At 40.6% G+C, this 19,932-nt stretch overlaps 1 protein-coding gene across 1 annotated transcript; it reads right to left on the bottom strand.

Annotated features, from left to right (window-relative positions):
- Positions 1-53: 53 nt before the first annotated feature.
- Positions 54-18,788, bottom strand: cgasa (cyclic GMP-AMP synthase a; the record flags this gene model as incomplete). The annotated part of the gene is made up of 9 exons (XM_080848569.1): positions 54-390; positions 743-842; positions 3,295-3,555; positions 5,458-5,627; positions 15,774-16,088; positions 16,487-16,586; positions 17,250-17,513; positions 17,731-17,947; positions 18,228-18,788. The coding sequence occupies 9 exons, from the start codon at positions 18,786-18,788 to the stop codon at positions 54-56; spliced, it is 2,325 nt and encodes a 774-aa protein (XP_080704695.1).
- Positions 18,789-19,932: the final 1,144 nt, after the last annotated feature.

The raw sequence follows: 19,932 nt of genomic DNA, 5'->3' as shown, positions 1-19,932 counted from the left end.
AAATGTAAACAATATCAAAACATAAATCGAAAACCGCTTTGGCTAGTCCTTAACTAGTCAGAATCTTTGAAAAACCCTTCTTTGTCTCTCTTTTCGATAGACTGCACAAGATATTTGCAGGTCTGAACATCAACAGAGCCAAGGAGGTTATGCTGGGGAATGAAGAAGTTTGGCAGTGTTTTACGCCCCAAGTGTCTCTTGAAATCCTGCAGCAGAAGCTTGAAGCAGTTGTGAAGATCGGAGAGCCGCCATTCACCATCGCTAGTTCGCTTTGTGCAGGCATGGAGGAAGGTGGTCTTGGCGTGGTAGGAGTAGAACTTGGACAACTCTCTCGGATGTTCCTCCTTGAGTTCCTTCAGAAGGTGCTTCAGCAGTTTCAGACAGTCCTTTCTTAAAACAAATATTTACTTGTTGATTTGTACATACATGTACTTGATATGTATAATCTCATTAATTTAACCCCAATTTGTGCCCAACACGGATCAAAATGCAGGTAAACAAGGCTTACATTTATGGTACTGTGGTGTCATTCATTGTTTTTCATATGATATATATATCAACCTCGCTGCATTTCAACTTAAAAAGGTTAATGTTCATAAATGCAGTTAAATTGAGTGAAACGGTCAGTCTTTATTACATAATAGTTATGTTTATTGACCATATGAAAAAAGTAGCCAAGAGAAGGGCAGCTGTTAAAACTGTGCAATACTACACATTACATCAGATTAAGAACGAGTCATACCTGCAGCATTTTGCTCCCTTTTTCTTGCAGCAGGTTTTTTCTGAGCCGTGGTTTTTCATGATTTCCTTCTCCACGTGCGAAAAGGAGATCCTCCAGACCTCTGTAAAACAAACAGGTATTCCTTTTTCAGCTTTCGAAATCTATTACAGCCACTTCCCTTTTCTGCTGATCAGAATCGACATTGAAGATGTGTTAACTGAAAGCGATACACCGGTAGCTGAATAGGATACTGATCAATGATACTCATGGAAGACCGAATTGGTTTACTATTTTAACTTCAGTGAGGACAGATGTCGACATGAGCTGATCTGACATTAACTGTTGTTAAACTGTAGCTGCGACGTGTATTTGGGACAGTATTGAATAATATGCAATAGGGTGGTTCTGTTGTCAAAACTCCTAGTAAAATAATTGAAGATTTGAATTATCAAACTAGAAAATGCATTTCCTGAAGGAAATACCAGTGCATGAAATGCAAAAGTTAAAGGTGCAATAAGGATCAATAGCTATTCGCTTAAGGTATGCTAGCAGCTAAAACTAACGAAATCTCTTGAAATATGCTGACTTTGACATTATGACAAACTAGTTACTCAACGACTGTCCTTACACAGTCAAACATCAAGCAAGTGCAACACAAGACTAAGCAAGACGGCAAATAAGCTTCTTACTAGTTCGGCAGAAGTCATGTCGGCGGGCTGCGGCAGGCGAAACTACAGAACGCAGTTATATGCCTATCGACCCTGCTATGCCAATGGCACCGACACGATTCTCCATATTAAATGTCATTCTAGCGCCCCAATTTTTTTTAAGCTGTTATTTTAAGGTTAATCTGCTTATCCTAACCCTAATCCTGAAGCATAATTGTTGCATAATGCACCTTTAAGAAAGGAAGAAGAAAAGAAAGAAGGCGCCAAGTGACTCAGTGCAGTGTTCGCACGAATTGTTGTTTTAGTGTCTGACATTGACAAGACAAAATGTTCCAAGGCTCATCTTCTCTCTTTGTCCCTCTCCATTCAACCATTGAATTTTCAATGTGCCATTTGTCAATGTAAAACATTATAACAACATTTCGTGCGAACACTGCACTATCTGGAACTGAGAATATTCCTAGTTATACAGTTGAATAGAGAGGGACAGAGAGAAGAGCAGCCTTGGAACCTTGGCGCAGGTGTCAGTGAAGCACAGGTGCAAGCCTGTTTAATGACCCTATTATGATGTCATAATGGCCCAATGTCAGTCAATGGGAAAATTTAGATTCGTTTTTCTTTAACATCTTAAAAAGTATAAAGTTTAGAAAAGTGAAAAATACATAGCATAAGTGTCCCTTACAAGACCTACGCGACAAAGTTTGAACAAAGTTTCTATGTTAAGCGGTTCGAACTGTAACTAGAAAATGCATTTCCTGAAGGAAATACCAGTGCATGAAATGCAAAAGTTAGGAAAGGAAGAAGAAAAGAAAGAAGAGTGAAAGAAGGAAAGAAGAGTGGAAGAAGGAAAGAAGAAAGGATAGAAGAGTGAAGAAAGGAGAGAAGAGAGGATGAAGGAAAGAAGTGTGAAAGAAGAAAATAAAGAAGAGTGAAGAAAGGATAGAAGAGTGGAAGAAGAAAAGAAAGAAGAGTGAAGAAAGGAAAGAAGAGTGAAAGAAGGAAATAATAGTTGAAGAAGGAAAGAAGAAAAGGAAAGAAGAGTGAAAGAAAGAAGAAAGGAGAGTGAAGAAAGGAAAGAAAGTGAAAGAAGGAAAGAAGAGTGGAAGAAGGAAAGAAGAGTGAAAGAGAAAAAGAGAGTGAAAATATTTTAAAAAGGAGATAAAAATGGAGTGAAGAAGAGAGATTGAGTGTGAGAGAAAGTAGACTGAGAGGGATAGAGAGAAAGATGGAGAGATGGAGAGAAAAAAAGTAGAGAATGGAAGGTGTCTTAATGTTCCTAGTTACAGTTAAATTGAGAGGGACAGAGAAGAGGTTCCTTTGATTTGGCGCAGCTGTCAGTGAAGCACAGGTGCAAGCCAGTTTTAAAGACCCTATTATGAAGTCAATGGGAAAAATTCGATTCGTTTTTATTTAATATCTTAAAAAGTATAAAGTTTAGAAAAGTGAAAAATACATAGCATAACTGTCCTTTACAAGACCTACGCGACAAAGTTTGAATGAAGTTTCTACGTTAAGCGGTTCGGGCTGAATTAATCGCAGAAAAAGGTAAGAAGAAGAAGAAGAAGAAGAAGAAGAAAATGCCTAGGAATAACAATACAGGGCATTTCATGCACTGTAATAACTATGATGCCACGGGAAAACACATCATGCTACATATATGCGTTATAGGTATTTTAATTAGGTGTGGTGTGCCCTAATGAATAAAAAAGCTTCAAACAGAGGAATAGAACTCTGAGAATACAAGAATACTGAGAAAGTAAAAATGCATTTCTTTGGGATACAGAATTGGTATGTTATTTTAAGTCTGGGAACATTCAGTAATTCCACATGTAAGCTAAGAATTGGGACTGTGCTGAATATGGATAGGCCTTTTGAATGAAATGCGTATGAATAGGGGTACAATACCATCTGCACGAACTCCATCTTCCACTTTCCTCTTCGCTCTCCTTTCGTGCTTGGGAACCAGATAGTAGGGCTTGAACTTGTAGTGCTGTTTCACCTTCGTGCCGAGCCATGTATCAATAACCATGCCCTTTTGAGCACTAGACGGCCAGCTGCCATCAACCTCTAGGGCAAGGACGATATCGATTGAGATCTTGTCAGAGTATGCCTCAACTCTCAGAGTCACGGCTGGAGATCTTTCCTTCTTGCGCCCCACTCTTAACTCTGCAACGCAACCATTAAAACACATGATTTGACACTTTAACTAGAATATGCATTTCCTGAAGAAAATACAAGTGCATGAAATGCAACATTTAAGAAAAGGAGAGTGAACAAGAGTGAAAGAAGAAAGGAAAGAAGAGTGAACAAGAGAGTCTATGGGTAAAGACAGCAAAGAGAGAGTGAAGAGGGAAACGTTTAAATGGAGGAAAATTATTGACTGAAGTAGATAGATGGCGTGTCTGAAAGAGGAGTTGGAGAGGGGATAGAAGAAAAACACGTGGATGGAGGTTGGAGAGAGAGAGGGAACAAGTGGCAATAGGAAAGAGAATGGACTGGAGGAAGGAGATGTTAAAATGATCGATGGATAAAGTGGAAGATATAGACATGGCATGGAGGAAGTAAAGGAAATGGAAGGGAGGTCCTCCTGGGCTTACAGTTCCTCTGCACATGTTGAACAGCAGCTAGGAACATTGTGTTCCACAGAGCTAATTAAAGGGATGGGATGTTTGGTGGAGGAACGTTGGAACTTGTCTGACCAGTCCGATTAGTCGGACAAGTCAATGGGAACATTTGTATTAGTTTTTCTTTAATAAAACATAGCATAAGTGTCCTTTACAAGACCTACGCGCCAAAGTTTGAACACATTTTCTAAGTTAAGTGGTATTTTCTAAGTCTGTCTAGTAAATGTACTTACATGCAGCTCCGGAGTATACAGTAACTAGGGTGGATGTTCACATATCAGTGGAAATATTGAAAAAGGAGAGAAAAACGGAAAGTCAAAGAAGGCTGACAAAAAAGTTGAAAAAAGTGTAGGAATTGATGGACATAATAATTGAAAGAAAAAATGATAGAAGAGCGGACAGGAGTGGCAATGGATAATGAGATCAAGAGAGAGTGAAAATATTGAAAAAAGGACAGAAAAATGGAGTGAAGAAGAGAGATAGAGTCTGAGAGAAAGTAGAGTGAGAGGGATAGAGAGAAAAAAAAGTAGAGTATGGAAGGTGTCTCTTAAAATACGTAGTTATACAGTTGAATGGAGAGAGAGGGACAAGGTAAAGAGGTACCTTGGAACCTTGGCGCAGGTGTCGCACATGTGCAAGCAAGTTTAATACCCTATTAAGATGTCAAAATGGCACAATGTAAGTTAATGGGAGAAATTGTATTAGTTTTTCTTTCCGGGAATGGAACCATCTCCCACAGAACATTAGAGAATCAACCTCATTCAACAGCTTTAAAAGAAACCTTAAAACATGGTTAATTAAAAAACAAAAATGTGATCATTAGTGGGTAAGCAGTAGAACTTATTTATTGGGATTTTATTTTATTTTTGAATTTTTGTCAATGTTATGGTTGCTATATTCGTTAATGCCTTTTTAAAGTAGTTGAGCCTTTTTCACTCTGGCAGCGGGACTGCCAATGGAAACTAGCTTTTTGGCTTTAATTTGGTGCATTTACATTTTAAGCGGTTCAAGCTGAATTAATCGCAGAGGTCGTACAAAGAATAAGAAGAAGTATAAGAAGCGTAGGAATAACAATACAGGGCATTTCATGCACTGTAAAAAAAAAAAAAAGTATAAGAAGCCTAGGAATAACAATACAGGGCATTACACTCACTGTAAATACATTCTTGTTTACAGCCTAAGCCCCAGTCTGATAACAAAAAAATATGTGACAATTCTAAGGTTATTCTAAGTTTTTTCCCCTTGTGTAGTATAGTTAGTCTTGGCCTGTATCATAAGGCTTATCAGGCTTTTGTTTCTGTGTTGCCACCGTTCTTATCCATTCTAACCACCCTGTAATTTACAAATGTCGGGACCTTGGTGTGGTGATGTTTGATAGCAGGTTTTATGCTATAAAACATCTTTTGCTTTTCTTTTCAATATCTTCAACGCAAATCTCACTTACTTGGTATAGTCATAGTGGCTGCTTCTACTTCACTTCGAAACTTCTCCATCATGCCGCTGGCGCACAATATACCATCATCAGATAGAAACTCATCGAGGTCATGGTGTGGATGGCGCTTGAACCTCACGCTGTAATAAGCTCCATCTAAGTCGAAAGGCTGTACATCTGCCCTGCCCACAGGGATTGTGAACATCACATCAAATTCGTCGGGTTTACCAATCTGGAATTCATAAACAAATAGTTGTATTAAAAGCAATGCTATACCTGTCCTGCTCAACATGTGACAACATTCTAACTATACCAGTTTATAAATACAGTAGAATATTTGAATATGTGCGCTCGTTATCATGATTTCATCTTGCGCAAAAGCAATAATTTACGTCATCTGAATATTAAACATTTTAGGACTCATGGGCTTCAATTTAATAAAAGCAGTAACAGCAGTAACAGTGAGCTAATGGTAAACACATTTGAGATGAGAGGACTCAAACAGTAACCTTGAGATATTCGGAGTAGCTGCCAGTTGGTAAAATCTGAATTCTTTTAAAATTACGAGACTTCTCCAGATGAGTTTTGATCATTTCGAGCACTAAATTTTTTTTTCTCGAGGCTTCGATCCGGTCATCTTCTCCTATCTTCAGTTCATCTAAAATGCGCCGAAGATTACTGCCTGGTGGATCTTCCTCTGAGCTCATCATGTCCTGTGCCACATGAAATGACTACACGGTGGCTCAGAGGCAAATTTTGTAGCAACTGATTACAACAGCAATGTAATGTAACTACATCAGTGGACCCGAACTTCCTAGTTCAACTAAAAGGAACCACCCGCGACAACCCCCAGTCCATAGTGATTGGCTGTCAGAACATAACGCAATAGTATGGGCTGCTATAGCCTCATACTACAGTGCTACTTCTGAAACTTTGCCGTAGGATTTGATTCGTTACGTGCAGTCTCCCTGCTTTCGATCCGGACTATTTCGGCGCGCCCTTTTGCCTTTCTGCGGGGGTGGATTCTGCTCAATCACGCTTTCTACAGGACAATTTGCGCCTCTGGCACTCGTTGGATTTTGAGCCGTTGCCGGTGTGTCCGTCAGGAACCTGGTTCGAGCGGGAGTAACGTCGTGCGCTTTAACTTCTTTCGACATAGAATGCTCCTCTCTCTGTGTTTTGACTGTGGCGCTACATTTAGTCCGCGCTTTGCCGCTACTCTTTATTTGCGCTTTTTGGAGATGCTTTTCCTCTACCCGTCGTTTTGCTGTTCTGTTCATGGGGTACAGGTAGTGAAAGGAAAAAAAACTGGTGGCATTATTGTTCAAAGGCAGGTTCAGTCTCTCTTCTTTCTTTCTTTCTTTCTTTCTTTCGTTTTTTCTCTCACACCTGTAACACAATACAACTGATCACACAACTTCACCACCGGGCTTCCAACTTGCCCAGGGAATTATCTGCAGCTGTTTACGTTCCACCCCAAGCTGACACCTTCGGTCACATCCCACGCCCCACGCCTTCGCCTGCTTAGTGTTTGTCATGTCCTGAGACTCCTGGCTATCCTTAGCATAGACATGTATAGATAGACACCGCCTCCACTGCTTCAGCCCGTTGCGTCGGCGAAACGCGTCGCCGCCATTTTGGGAAAGGAGCTCTCTGCCGTCAGAGGTCTGTCAGACGTGTCAAACACGCGCAAGTTGCCAGGAGCTGCGGTTTTTCTGGATAAAAATCACGATAACCTTTTACATTTCGCAACCAATTTCATGGAGTATTCAAAGGTTTATGCTCTACGTGGAGTGTGTGAAAAAGATTTGCCTCTACGTTACTTTGAATCTCGCTAGTCAAATCGCCAGTCATACATGTGCATGGGTCTATGATAAACGCTCACTTTACTTTCAAAACTCGTGCATTTTGAAAATACTGAGAAGATCTATAAACTATCGAAATAGTGCTTCTTTAGTTACTAGTATTGACCATCATTAAGAGAAAGAGCATACATCAAATAGTGAGAAACTGGCAGTCAGTGTGTTTTTCATAGTTTAATTAATTCCTTTTCAAGTATGTGCATTAAGAAACCTTGAACAGTGCAATTGGCAATACACAGTTATTTCACAATTATATATTGTGTCAATTGCACTGCATAGATCTGAAAATGTTAAGAGCATGATTGTATATTATGTCAAATTGTACAAATGTATGCATATATACTTATGCATATATACTTATACTTAAAATATATTATATTGTATCACATATTATATATATCATATGTTATTCCATTGCACATTATACTGAGTCATTATATTATATTATATATATGCTATGTTATTTATATTACAGTTCAACTATTGAGATGTGTAGGCTATGTATATATTGAGATGTGTATATTTTTACTGCTATAGAAATATATAGATTTTTTTTGTAGCCTAATGTTGATTTGTGAAATAACTGTGTATTGCCAATTGCACTGTTCAAGGTTTCTTAATTCACATACTTGAAAAGGAACTATTAAACTATGAAAAACACACTGACTGCCAGTTTCTCACTATTTGATGTATGCTCTTTCTCTTAATGATGGTCAATACGTAGTAACTAAAGAAGCACTATTTCGATAGTTTATAGATCTTCTCAGTATTTTCAAAATGCACGAGCGTTTATTATAGACCCATGCACATGTATGACTGGCGATTAAACTAGCGAGATTCAAGTAGAGGCAAATCTTTTTCACACACTTCACGTAGAGCATAAACCCTTGAATACTCCATGAAATTGGTTGCGAAATGTAAAAGGTTATCGTGATTTTTATCCAGATAAACCGCAGCTCCTGGCAACTTGCGCTAGTTTGACACGTCTGACAGACCTCTGACGGCAGAGAGCTCCTTTCCCAAAATGGCGGCGACGCGTTTCACCGAGAAGCAGTGGAGGCGGTGTCTACCTATACATGTCTATGATCCTTAGCGCCAACGCAAGTGGCAGCTTTTTCATGTAGCTCTGGTGTTTTATAATCATGTATGTATTGTTTGTGAGTTGTATGTATCTATGTGCTGAGGTGTGTTTTTTGTGTTTGTCATGTCTTGGTAGCCTACATGTCATGTTTTTTTTTTTTGTACTGTTCCCACGCTGTACTCCTCTAGGAGCATAGTCTGGGTGTCTTTACTCTCCTCCCCTCCCCAATGTTATGCTGTAATTCTTCCCTATCTTAAGCCAGTCTCACTCTGGCAGGGGGACTGCCATTGAAAACTAGCCTTTTGGCTACAATTGGGTGCATTTACATGTTAATGTTTATTAATGCACACTGTCCCTCTTCATCAAATAAATAAATCAATCAATCAAAACCAGGGCTGTAGTGGAGGGTAAACGCACGTAAACGCTATTTATGCACCTCTGGATTTTGTAAATAGCGTTTACATACCTCTAAATATCGTTTACGCACCTGTAAATTGCGTTTACGCACCTCAAAGTTTCCTGGGCCTTGTATTCTGCCGTTGGAATAATTAGAAATACATTTGGTGTAATTTTGATACACCTAAATTTCAAATTGTTGAACATATAAACGCTGTAGTCTGAATCATTTGCATCTGTGCTGTATTATGGTGACCCTCCAATCAGTGCCTCGGGCTGCGACACCAATAAGGATCCAGGAAGTATGTAAACACATACACGTTGTAACTACCTGATCCTAGTCCTCTACCAGATCCTAGTCCTTGTTCATGTGCAAAATGACATTAATTTACCTTCAGTTAATAAACTAATCTGGAGAGGCACTGGGATGTAGACCTACGTTTATTAACTGGCATTAACCTGCCCCTGACAGGACACTGTCCTAACTGTCTTTAGCTATCATACTGCTAGAATGAGGTACATCTCTTTATACATATATTTTATCATAGCCGGAGTGACAGGGGAGAGAGGATGAAACAATATCACAACCTGACCATGCACTGGGCAGATTAACTGAAACACGAATCTGTCACTAGCACCACCCGTTGGAGACGGCATGTGAACCAAACTACTTTGAGGAATAGGAGGATCATGATTTTTCAACACTTAAAAAGCACATTTGTTTACGTTTATAATAAGCACCGCTTGTGTTGTCGTGCGTTAACTTCATATTACTATATTTAAAAATATATATATATATTTCCGATGTTTGTTGGGGGGGACAACTTTATGGTAGGGGGGGACACGTCCCCCTGGGATCTCCACATATGCCAGTGGCACTTCCCCTTGCCCGTCCGGAAACTTAAATTACCTGTCCTAAAACATTCTGGGAAATGCTGTCTTGTCAGAAATTGAAAGTTATTGCTGCTCCTTACCACCGAAATGTAAATTCATACAGAAGCATCTTAACTTTAACTTTTAACACTTGGGATTTCACAAATGCCTTTACACAAGTATACTTTTGCCAATCAATACATACACACACACACACACAGAAGGCAAAGAGAAAGAGGAACTAAATCCTCTCATTCTCACTTAAATCAGCAACCCGATCCCTTTCAAAAACCATGACTCATTGACACTATATGTTTGTTTTATGTATTTATTTTATTGTCTCCTTCTGCCTCTGATGTTGTGCCAGTGGCTATTCCCGTCCCCCATCCTGAAACTTAACAGACCTAAAAACTTAAACTAAACTTAAAGACCTTAAAAGAGGAGGCGCACTATTAAAAGTTATAGTGTGACTAATATAAATGTATTGCAGCAGCGACCTCTTTTGGGCACTTGTTGAGGCTGAAACACTGTTGAAGCTGACACTGTGTGTCCGAAGTAGCTTTTAAAATGGCATAAATGCAAATGTTGCTAGGCAAACAGCGAGAATACCTTATCATAATAATGGGACACCACTCTCTCCTAATATTTTCTCAAAAATGTTGTCGCCGTGATACGCACATCATTACTGTCAACAACACTTACAAGTTTTTATGGGTTTGCAAACAGGAATGCGGTCTAGTGCAACAGTGCTGCAGTAAATCTCACCTTAATGATTATTATAATGTTAAGTTTATGTTAAAACTGTTTAAGAGAGGTGGCCATTGAACTGTAGGATCATTTGGATTTAGTTTGTAGTGCTGTTAAACTGTACGAAAGAGATAGGGCCCTAACAATGGTTTTCCCCAAAAAATCTTCAATCCTTACTCTAAATTCTTGTTAAATACTTTTCAACAAAAAAATGGGCACGATGTAAATTGTAAACAAATTGGAGGAATTTTAACTTGTTTGGCGCATTTCGTCTTCTCCTAGCCCTATGCCATGGCTTAGACAGCAGGCTAGGATGATCTGGCAAACCTTTTCGGGGTCATGTAGCAGTCTCCCTACCGATGCATCCAAACATCGCCACCTTCCCTTCAGCATGCCCTCAATGTTCGCAATTGGGGTGAGAAGCCATTGGGAACCCTGTTTTAGGCAGGAAAACCTTTTTCACATTCCGCTGTTTCTGGGCACTGTATGGAAATCGAATAAATTGCGGACATAGACGGATAATAGGCCTACTGCGAAGAACATTGGGCAACCTTCTGCTTAATGATGTCTGGGATATACCCGACTGGTCTCCAATTTCTTGTTGGAACGTTCCTGTATCCAGGAAGGAACCCAAGAACAGACAAAACCTGAACCTGAACAGGTATGGCCTGGTTGCATCTGGTGCGTCTCTGTTGATGAGGGCCCATTTGGGCACAAAGCTCTAACAGAGCCATACTTGGCAAGCGGTACCTGCTTATCAGCCATACATCTTCTCGTGTCAAAAAGTCTGCGCAATCACAAAAACCCTTTCTCTCCTTATTGCGCGGTTGGTAATATCCTCTAACAACGCAAATGCAGCCATATCTCCTACTGAAAACAAAGTCACTATCAGACTTTTTTATAGGCTATAGATTGAGCTAAATGTTTTAAACAGTGCTGTGGACTGATTTCAATTATTCTAATTGTTTAATTGATTTAATTGAGCGTAATATTAATTTGGCCTTTCACCATAAGCCCTAATGGTGATGGTGGTGGAGATGATGATGAAACTGTGTGACGGCACTCTGACAGTTCCGAATTCCTGCAGTAATCTGGTATTGCCACAAAGAAAAATGCTCACGCTTAATGACGTAGAGATACATACTTTTCCACGTCAAAGATGTTTTTTATAAATCTGTACTTTGACGTGGATCGTGCGAACATTCTGAGACCAAATCTGTGCGTAAGAACGTTTTATAGAAAAGGCCCTATGACTCAATCACTCTTTAGTTTGTTATGTGCTTCTTATTCATTTATGTAATTATTTTAATTGTCTCCTTCTGCCTCTGATATTGTGCCAGTGACACTTCCCCTCCCCTGTCCTGAAACTTAAATTATCTGTCCTAAAACATTCAGAGAAATGCTGTCTTTTCAGAAATTGAAAGTTATTGCTGCTCCTTACCACCGAAATATAAAATCAAACAGAAACATACAAACTTTCACACTTAAGGTTTCACAAACGCCTTTAGACAAGTATACTTTCACCAATCAATACATATACACACACACACACACACACACTCACACTCTGAAGACAAAGAGAAAGAGGAACTGAATCCTCTCATTCTCACTTAAATCAGCAACCCGATCCCTTTCAAAAACCCTGACTCATTCACTCTCTAGTTTGTTATGTTTGTTTTATTTATTTATTGTATTGTCTCCTTCTGCCTCTGATGTTGTGCCAGTGGCACTTCTCTTTCCCCATCCTTCTAGAGCATTCCGGGAAATGCTGTCTTTTCAGGAACCGAAAGTTATTGCTGCTTCCTACCACAGGAATGTTGGCATTGATCAGGGCTTAACCACAGCTAGCAGAAGGACATCATGGCAGTTTACATTCTGCAGTTTTGCTTGTTTCATTCAATTGACTGTTTTTTCTGACTGTTTGACTGACAGCAATTTACACTTTAACCTTAATTTGACTTTGAGATGCCTTTAAGATCTTGACTGGGTGCAAGTTTCTTTTTTCAGGCTCCTGGTCCAAGTGGGTGAAATGTAGTCTATCTCTTGTGCAACAGCAACCAGCTTCACAGTGTAGTTTGCTTACCTTGTCACTCATTCATTCATTGATTCATCCTGTGGGTGACTTTCCACAAAACACTGAAGAGTATGTTAATCACGTGTGACGAACAGGCCGAGCAGGGTGAGGAGTGGTGTGGGTGTGTGTGTGTGTGTGCCAGAGTGTGTGTGTGCGCACACACAGGCATATCTGTGTTTCTCTGTAAGTGGCCTTTTCCTGTTTGTGTGGAAGAGGTGTCAGAGAAGAAAACAGCTATAGTTAGAGGTTCTGATGGTCATACCATATATTTGTTGGCGATATGACCATTCCAGGAAACATTCCAGGTTTAATCTTGTACAATGGTGCACACCAAGGGAGAGTCACAGGTTTCACTGAACAGCTTCACCTAAGAATATTTCTGTCAGCCATTGTAACATTACAGGTTTTTATCCTTTCCTAGAACAAGGGGTGTCTTCCCATAGCTCCTTCCCTTCATGAATATGTATCAACTTATTACCTATTTACCAAATAAGAGCAATTACAACTAGAAATAAGATGCATTGTAATTATTGACTTTGGTATATCTTTATTAACTCTGAACCTTCATTTCTGATTCCTTCATTTCATATGAGTGACCCCTCTTTGATGTTTGTATGGATATAAATACTGCACTACATTTTCACCGACCTTGTGTTTTTTTTGTAAGTCCTAGCCTCTTGTTTTGTTGTTTTTGCAACCTGTTTTTTAATCTTCTGAGCGTTAGAACCAGGCAGCACTGATGCCACCAGCCCGAGTGAACCAGGCAGCGCAAATGCCACCAGCCCGAGTGTACCAGAACCTTGCCCAGTGAGTTTGTCACTGGACCAGTAAACCGGCGGCCAGGGTTTCGATTCTCAGAGCCGGCCCTGACATGTCGCTTAACAGAAAATATTCTTCTAGAGGACTGTGGAAATGTAAGCAAATGTACAGAAAACAAGTCTGTGAAATACACTTAGTTTTAGGGGTGTTACCGTCTTTTCAAATATGCTTTGGAGACAAGGTACCTGGATTCGACATGGGGGAAGGGAGTTCAGACTACTTGTCACACCTCACCTCACACCAGGGAAATGAAATTAAAACAGTAACAAGGAACAAATATAAGGACTCAACTTAACTCTAAGATGAACTAAACAAAATGAAAATGTTGGGATTAAACATTAGAACAGAAGATAGCGGATTGTGTGAGATTTCTGAGGTGTACATGACATGTAGCATTACTGTGGGTGGATGGTTGATACAGTGTGTTTTTGTGTGTGTGTGTGTGACTCAGAGTGGATGTGTAAGTGTCTTTGCTGGTGACAGTTGATGGCTGAGGGTGTTGGCTAAGGTCCCGTCGAGTTTGTCTCCCTCTCGATATCCTGGTGAGATGCTGCATGGTGTTTGTTTTTGGTTTCAAACGGTTCTGCTGTTCCCTCTGTTGACTAGCCAGGCGCTGAATGGGGCTGCAGTCCTGCTGTTCTCCAACTTCCTGAAACTGGCAAGAGGTCTCAGAAAAACAGTTAAATCCGAAGCCACAGGCTTTATCTGTGATCAAGACTTTACATGCAAGTGTGTGTGTGTGTGTATGTTCCGTAGCTCCTATCTGATGAGGTGCATTACAAATGGTTTGTGTGTGTGTGAGTGTGTGTGAGATCTCACCTCCAGATGTGCGAGTGTCTCAGCGGCTTGTGTGGTGTGAGTTGATGCGTTTAAGTTTCTCATTAACATAAAAAACTAGGTCAAACGTCAAAAAAGTTGTTTGATGCACTTCATAGCCACTGGACCTAGCAGTCATATGGTATGAAACAAACTCAATTCTACAATTACCATGTATTTTACCGTTCCTAATGCTGAAACTGGGTTGTAGCTGTATAATGGGGGCAATACTAAACTATCAGTTTTCAGCATATTAACATTGAAGAACCACAAATAAATAGGAATGGGTTTCATTTCAGACAAAAAAACGAATTAATTACTGACATTTCATTTAGACTGTTATGGAATTTCCCTGACTGATTGATGACAATGTGAATGATGACAAATATTATTATTGATTAGTATTGCCCCCATAATACAGCTACAACCCAGCATTGGATTTTGTTTGTTTCATACCGAACTAGGGGCAGTTTTGCAAGTTAATACTGTACCTTTCATTTAGACTCTTATGGAATTCCCCTGACTGACTGATGACAATGTGAATGATGACAATTTGTCCTCCTGAACCTTGCATCACCTCTCTGTGTAGGCGCTGAGGAGTGTCTGTAACACTGGTGACGAGAGATGACTGGAGTAAGGCAGCAGAGTCCATCAACATTCTTCAAAGAGCTGGTCAGGTATGGAACCTGTGTGTGTGTGTGTGTGTGTGTGTGTGTGTGTGTGTGTGTGTGTGTGTGTGTGTGTGTGTATGTGTGTGTGTGTGTGTGTGTTATTCAGGAGGTTCCGGAGGAGTTGGTCCTAATGGCAGAACGGTACAAGAAAAGACTGAGAGAGAGGGCCATGATGCCCCCAGGAGAGGAGGTGATGAGAGACGAGGAGGAGGAGGGAGAGGAGGTGATGGGAGACGAGGAGGAGGAGGGAGAGGAGGTGATGGGAGACGAGGAGGAGGAGGGAGAGGAGGTGATGGGAGACGAGGAGGAGGAGGGAGAGGAGGTGATGGGAGACGAGGAGGAGGAGGCGGAAGAGGAGGTGATGGGAGACGAGGAGGAGGGCAAAGGGATAGAGATGGCTCTAGAGATTCCAACTTGGGATTCTGATCCACAGGTGCCATACAAACAGCCTACATCCATTAATTCCTATAATGCAAACCATGCTGTATTAAATTGTCCTGTTATTGGGTTAAGTTGGGATCGTTCTAGTTTGCTTAACTGTACTTTTAGAGTGGATACCCTTTATAAGCATGAATCTAGTGTATAGATTAGAATCTAAAACGCTAGTGTCGCCACAGGATCAGGAGGCTTCCTGAAAAGTTTTTGTACATGTTCAGCGTTCCAAGTGTTTGTTTGCTAGAAACAATAAAGTATTGCTTTACTCGGTTTAAGTTTGTTGGAAAATTCATTATTAATTCATATTCATTCATAATTTTGGGTTTCCTTGTTGAAATAAAATTGCCACATAGCACAGGCATCTTCAAACAAAACTGAGTAATTGATTTGTGTATTTTATTGATTTTGTTTTAGTTACATACATCATTAAACAATACAAATGTAAGCAATATCAAAACATAAATCGAAAACTGCTTTGGCTAATCCTTAATTTTCAAATCCTTAATTTTGATAGCAACTGGATTAAAGTTCCAGAATTTGTGAAAATGGGGAACCCGTTGTTGCGTTCATATTCGATAAGGTGCGCAAGATCATTGCAGGTCTTAACGCCAACAGAGCCGAGGAGGTTATGCCCGGGAATGAAGAAGTTTGGCAGTGTTTTACGCCTCAAGTGTCTCACGAAATCCTGCAGCAGAAGCTGGAAGCAGTTGTGAAGATCGGAGAGCCTCCATTCGCCATCGCTAGTTCGCTCTGTGCAGGCATGCAGTAGGGTGGTCTTGGCGTGGTAGGAGTAGAACTTGGACAACTCTTTCGGGTGTTTGTCCTTGAGTTCCGCCAGAAGGTGCTTCAGCAGCTTCAGACACTGCTTTCTTTAAAACATTAAAAATAAATCCAAATTGGTACTTGTTGATGGCACATTTACATGTGTGATCTCATATTCATTGAACGCCAATTTGTGCCTTACAGGGATCAAAATACAGGTACACTAGGCCTACATGTATGGTAGTGTGGTATCATTCGTTGTAATTCATATCATATTAAATCAACCCCTCTGCATTTCAACTTCAAAAGGTTAACGATCATTGGTGCGCAGTTAATGCAGTTCAATTGAGTGAAACAATCAGTCTTTATTACATAATAGTGATGTGTAGGCTATTGGTATCATATGAAAAAACTAAAGATACCAAGAGAAGGGCAGCTGTATATATTGTACAACACATTACATCGTTTCTCTTAAACAGATTAAGAACGAGTGTCATTTACATACCTGCAGCATTTTGCCCCCTTGACTTCGCAGCAGGTTTTTTCTGAGCCGTGGTTTCTCATTATTCCCTTCTCCACGTGCGAAAAGGAGATCCTCCAGACCTCTGTAAAACAGAAAGGCAATCCTTTTTCAGCTTTCGAAATCGAATAAGGCAACACCTCTTTTCTGCTGATCAGCGTCACCATTGAAGATGGGGTAAGTGAACGCGATACACTGGTCGCTGATAAGATACTGATCAATATAGGCCTACTCATAGTAGGCCAAATTTGGTTTATTTTAACTTTAGTCGTGCAGTCAGTGAGGACAGACGTCGATATTTGATCTGACATTAACTGTCGTTGACCTCAGCTGCGCTTTATATTTGGGACAGTTAAGGGTGCAATATGTGGTTCTGTTGTCAAAAACAAAACTCCTCGTTGTATAATTGAAGATATGAATTATCAAATAACTATGATGGCACTGGAAAATACATCAGCCTACATATATGCGTTAAAGGCATCTTAACTAAGCGTGTCGTGCGTTTATAACCCTATGGAGCCCATTTGTTCAGGGACGGAGACATGCAGATACATGCAATAAAAAGACTGGCACAGAGAAATAGAATTCACAGGAATACTGAGAGTAAAAACATATTTCTTTGGGATTCAGAATACGTTATTTTAAGTCTGGGAAGATTCAGTAATTCCACATGTAAGCTCAGCATTGGAACTGTGCTGATCATGGATAGGCCTTTTGAATACAATGCGAATAAATAGGGCTACTATACCTTCTGCACGAACTCCACAATCCGTTTCATTTGCTCTCCTGTCGTGCTTAGGAACCAGATAGTAAGGCTTGGACTTGTAATGCTTTATCACCTTCGTGCCAAGCCATGTATCAATTGCCATGCCTTCTTGAGCACAAGACGGCCAGCTGCCTTCAACCTCTAGGCCCAGGACGATATCAATTGAGATCTCGCTGTCGTCTACTTTCAGTAACAAAGTCACGGCTGGAGATCTGAGCTTCTTGGGCTCCATCTTTAGGCCTTCAACTGTGGAAACACATGATTTGCCACTTTAATTACATTGTGTACATAGGCCCCACTCTTATCAAAAGTGAAATAGATAATTCTGAGGTTATTCTAGGGTTTTTACCCTGTTGTAGGATAGTTAGTAGTATTGGCCTGTATCATCATTGATGTTGCAACCATTCTTATCCATTCTATACAATCTATAGGTTATAACCACCCTGTACTTTAACTCACTTACTTGGTATAGTCTTCGTGGCTGCTTTTACTTCACGTCGAAACGCCTTCAGCATGTCGCTGGCGGACAGATTACCATCATCCGATATAAACTCTTTCAGGTCATGGTTTGGACTGCGCTTGAACTTCACGCTGTAATAAGCTCCATCTGAGCCGAAAGGCTGTACATCTATGCGCGCAGGGATTGTGAACATCACATCAAATTCGTCGGGATTCCCAATCTGGAATTCAGAAACAAATAGACTTATTTAAAGCAATGCCACCTGTCCTGCTCAATATGTGACAAAATCCTGATCGTACCAGTTTTTTTAGTAAAGAGCAGAATATTTGATTATGTGCGCTTGCTTGTTATCATGATTTAACCTTGTGCAAAAAAAAAGCAATAATCTTCAACGTCATCTTAATATTAAACATAAACACCTGGGTCTCAATTTTGTAAAAGCAGTAAGAACCATAACAGCGAGCTAACACATTTGAGATGAAAGGACCCAAAACAGTTACCTTGAGATTTTCGAAGTAGCTGCCGGTTGGTAAAATCTTAATTCTTTTAAAATTACTAGACTTCTCCAGATGAGTTTTGATCTTCTCGACCACTTCATTTTTGATTTTCGAGGCTTCACTCCGGGCCTCTCTTTTGATCTTCAGTTGGTTTAAAATCCTTAGAAGAACTCTGCCTGGTTCTTCCTCTGTGCTACCACCTCTTCTGAAACTTTGCCTTTCTTGCGGAGGATTTGATTCGTTACGTGGTAGGGTCCCAGTGGGTTGCTTTTGATCCGGACTCTTTCGGCGCGCTCCTTTGCCCTTCTGCGGGGATGGATTCTGCACAATCACGCTTTCTACAGGACTACTCGCGCCTCTGACACCCTTTGGATTTTGAGCCTTTGCCGGTGTCTGGCACGAGCTGGTCCGAGCTGGAGTAAGGTCGGGCGCTTTAGGTTTTTTCGACATAGAGGTCTCCTCTGTTTGTGTTTTGACGGTGGCGCTACATTTAGTGCGCGCTTTTCCGTCAATCTTCTTCGCTGTGCTTGGGCATTTTGGAGATGCTTTTCCTCTACCCGTCATTTTGCTGCTCGGTTCAATGGGTAGAGGCGGTGAAAGAAAAAATGACTGGTGGCATTTTTGTTTAAAGGCAAAAGGCGGGGGCGGGTATCTTTCTTTTATCTTTCACTTTCTTTTTCTCTCTGCCCCTCTCTCTGAACAACTGACCACACAACTTCACCACACATACACTGGTGCTAGAAAGTTCAAGAGGAACAGTTGAATGCAACAATATACCAAGTTTAATATATTGTTTGAACAATATGTGGTAGGGTAGTCTGCTTTTACCGTCAATCAGCTCAATCTCCTCATCCGTGGAGTTGAAAGGACTGGACAGCGTGTGCGTTCGTGACGGTGTGCGTAACCACCCCCACTTCTTCTGTTGATGTGGGCTTCCTGTTTAGTCGGGTAGGTTTTAGCTCTCTAGCGAGTGGGATAACTTTTACCTATTTCTTTTGGGCTTACCCTTTCTTGTATGTTTTGTAGCCCCATACTCGTAGCCCAGTACTTCTGCCGCTTGCGTCTGTCGTCTGTTTATAGTGAGGAACCGTACTTCGCCCCTGACCTGGCGGACTCGGTTGGGTATGTCTCTAGCTTCATCTGGTTAGCCCAGTGGGACTGAGTGGCCGTGCTGAAGGGCCTGACCACACAGGTGCTGCTGTTTTGTATGACAACCTGACAACGGTTATGACATAGCATGCTCATTATCTTCAATTAACTGTTGTTGTGCATGCTGTCTGATTTATTTTTGCTAAGCTGGGTTTTGTTTTTCTTTGTTTGTCATTTTCTTTTGTCTTGGAACCGTGGCATTTTATCATCTCCTTGGTGTAATGCTTCTGTCTTGTGTGTTTTCTGTTTGCATGTGACTGTGGATAAGGATGGTGGTGCTGAAGATTGTCCTGGTGCATGTTTGTGTATGTTCTGGTCTGTTCTGCTATTAATGTCTATGAGTGATTACCTGATTGATGTCTATGAGTGATTACCTGATTGATGTCTATGAGTGATTACCTGATTGATGTCTATGAGTGATTACCTGATTATTGTCTGTGCTTGACTGCTGGTATCTACGGAGCCCCTAAAGGGACATGAAAAAAAAAAAAAAACTTTCTTGTGCGCACCAGAAGCTTTCTCGTGCACACGAGACAGTTTTGCGTGGTGGTGTACGGAG

Source organism: Sprattus sprattus (genome assembly GCF_963457725.1).
Source record: "Sprattus sprattus genome assembly, chromosome: 12".
Classification (NCBI taxonomy): domain Eukaryota; kingdom Metazoa; phylum Chordata; class Actinopteri; order Clupeiformes; family Clupeidae; genus Sprattus; species Sprattus sprattus.
Note: the sequence above shows the minus strand (reverse complement) of the source record. Positions and strands in the feature narration are given on the sequence as shown.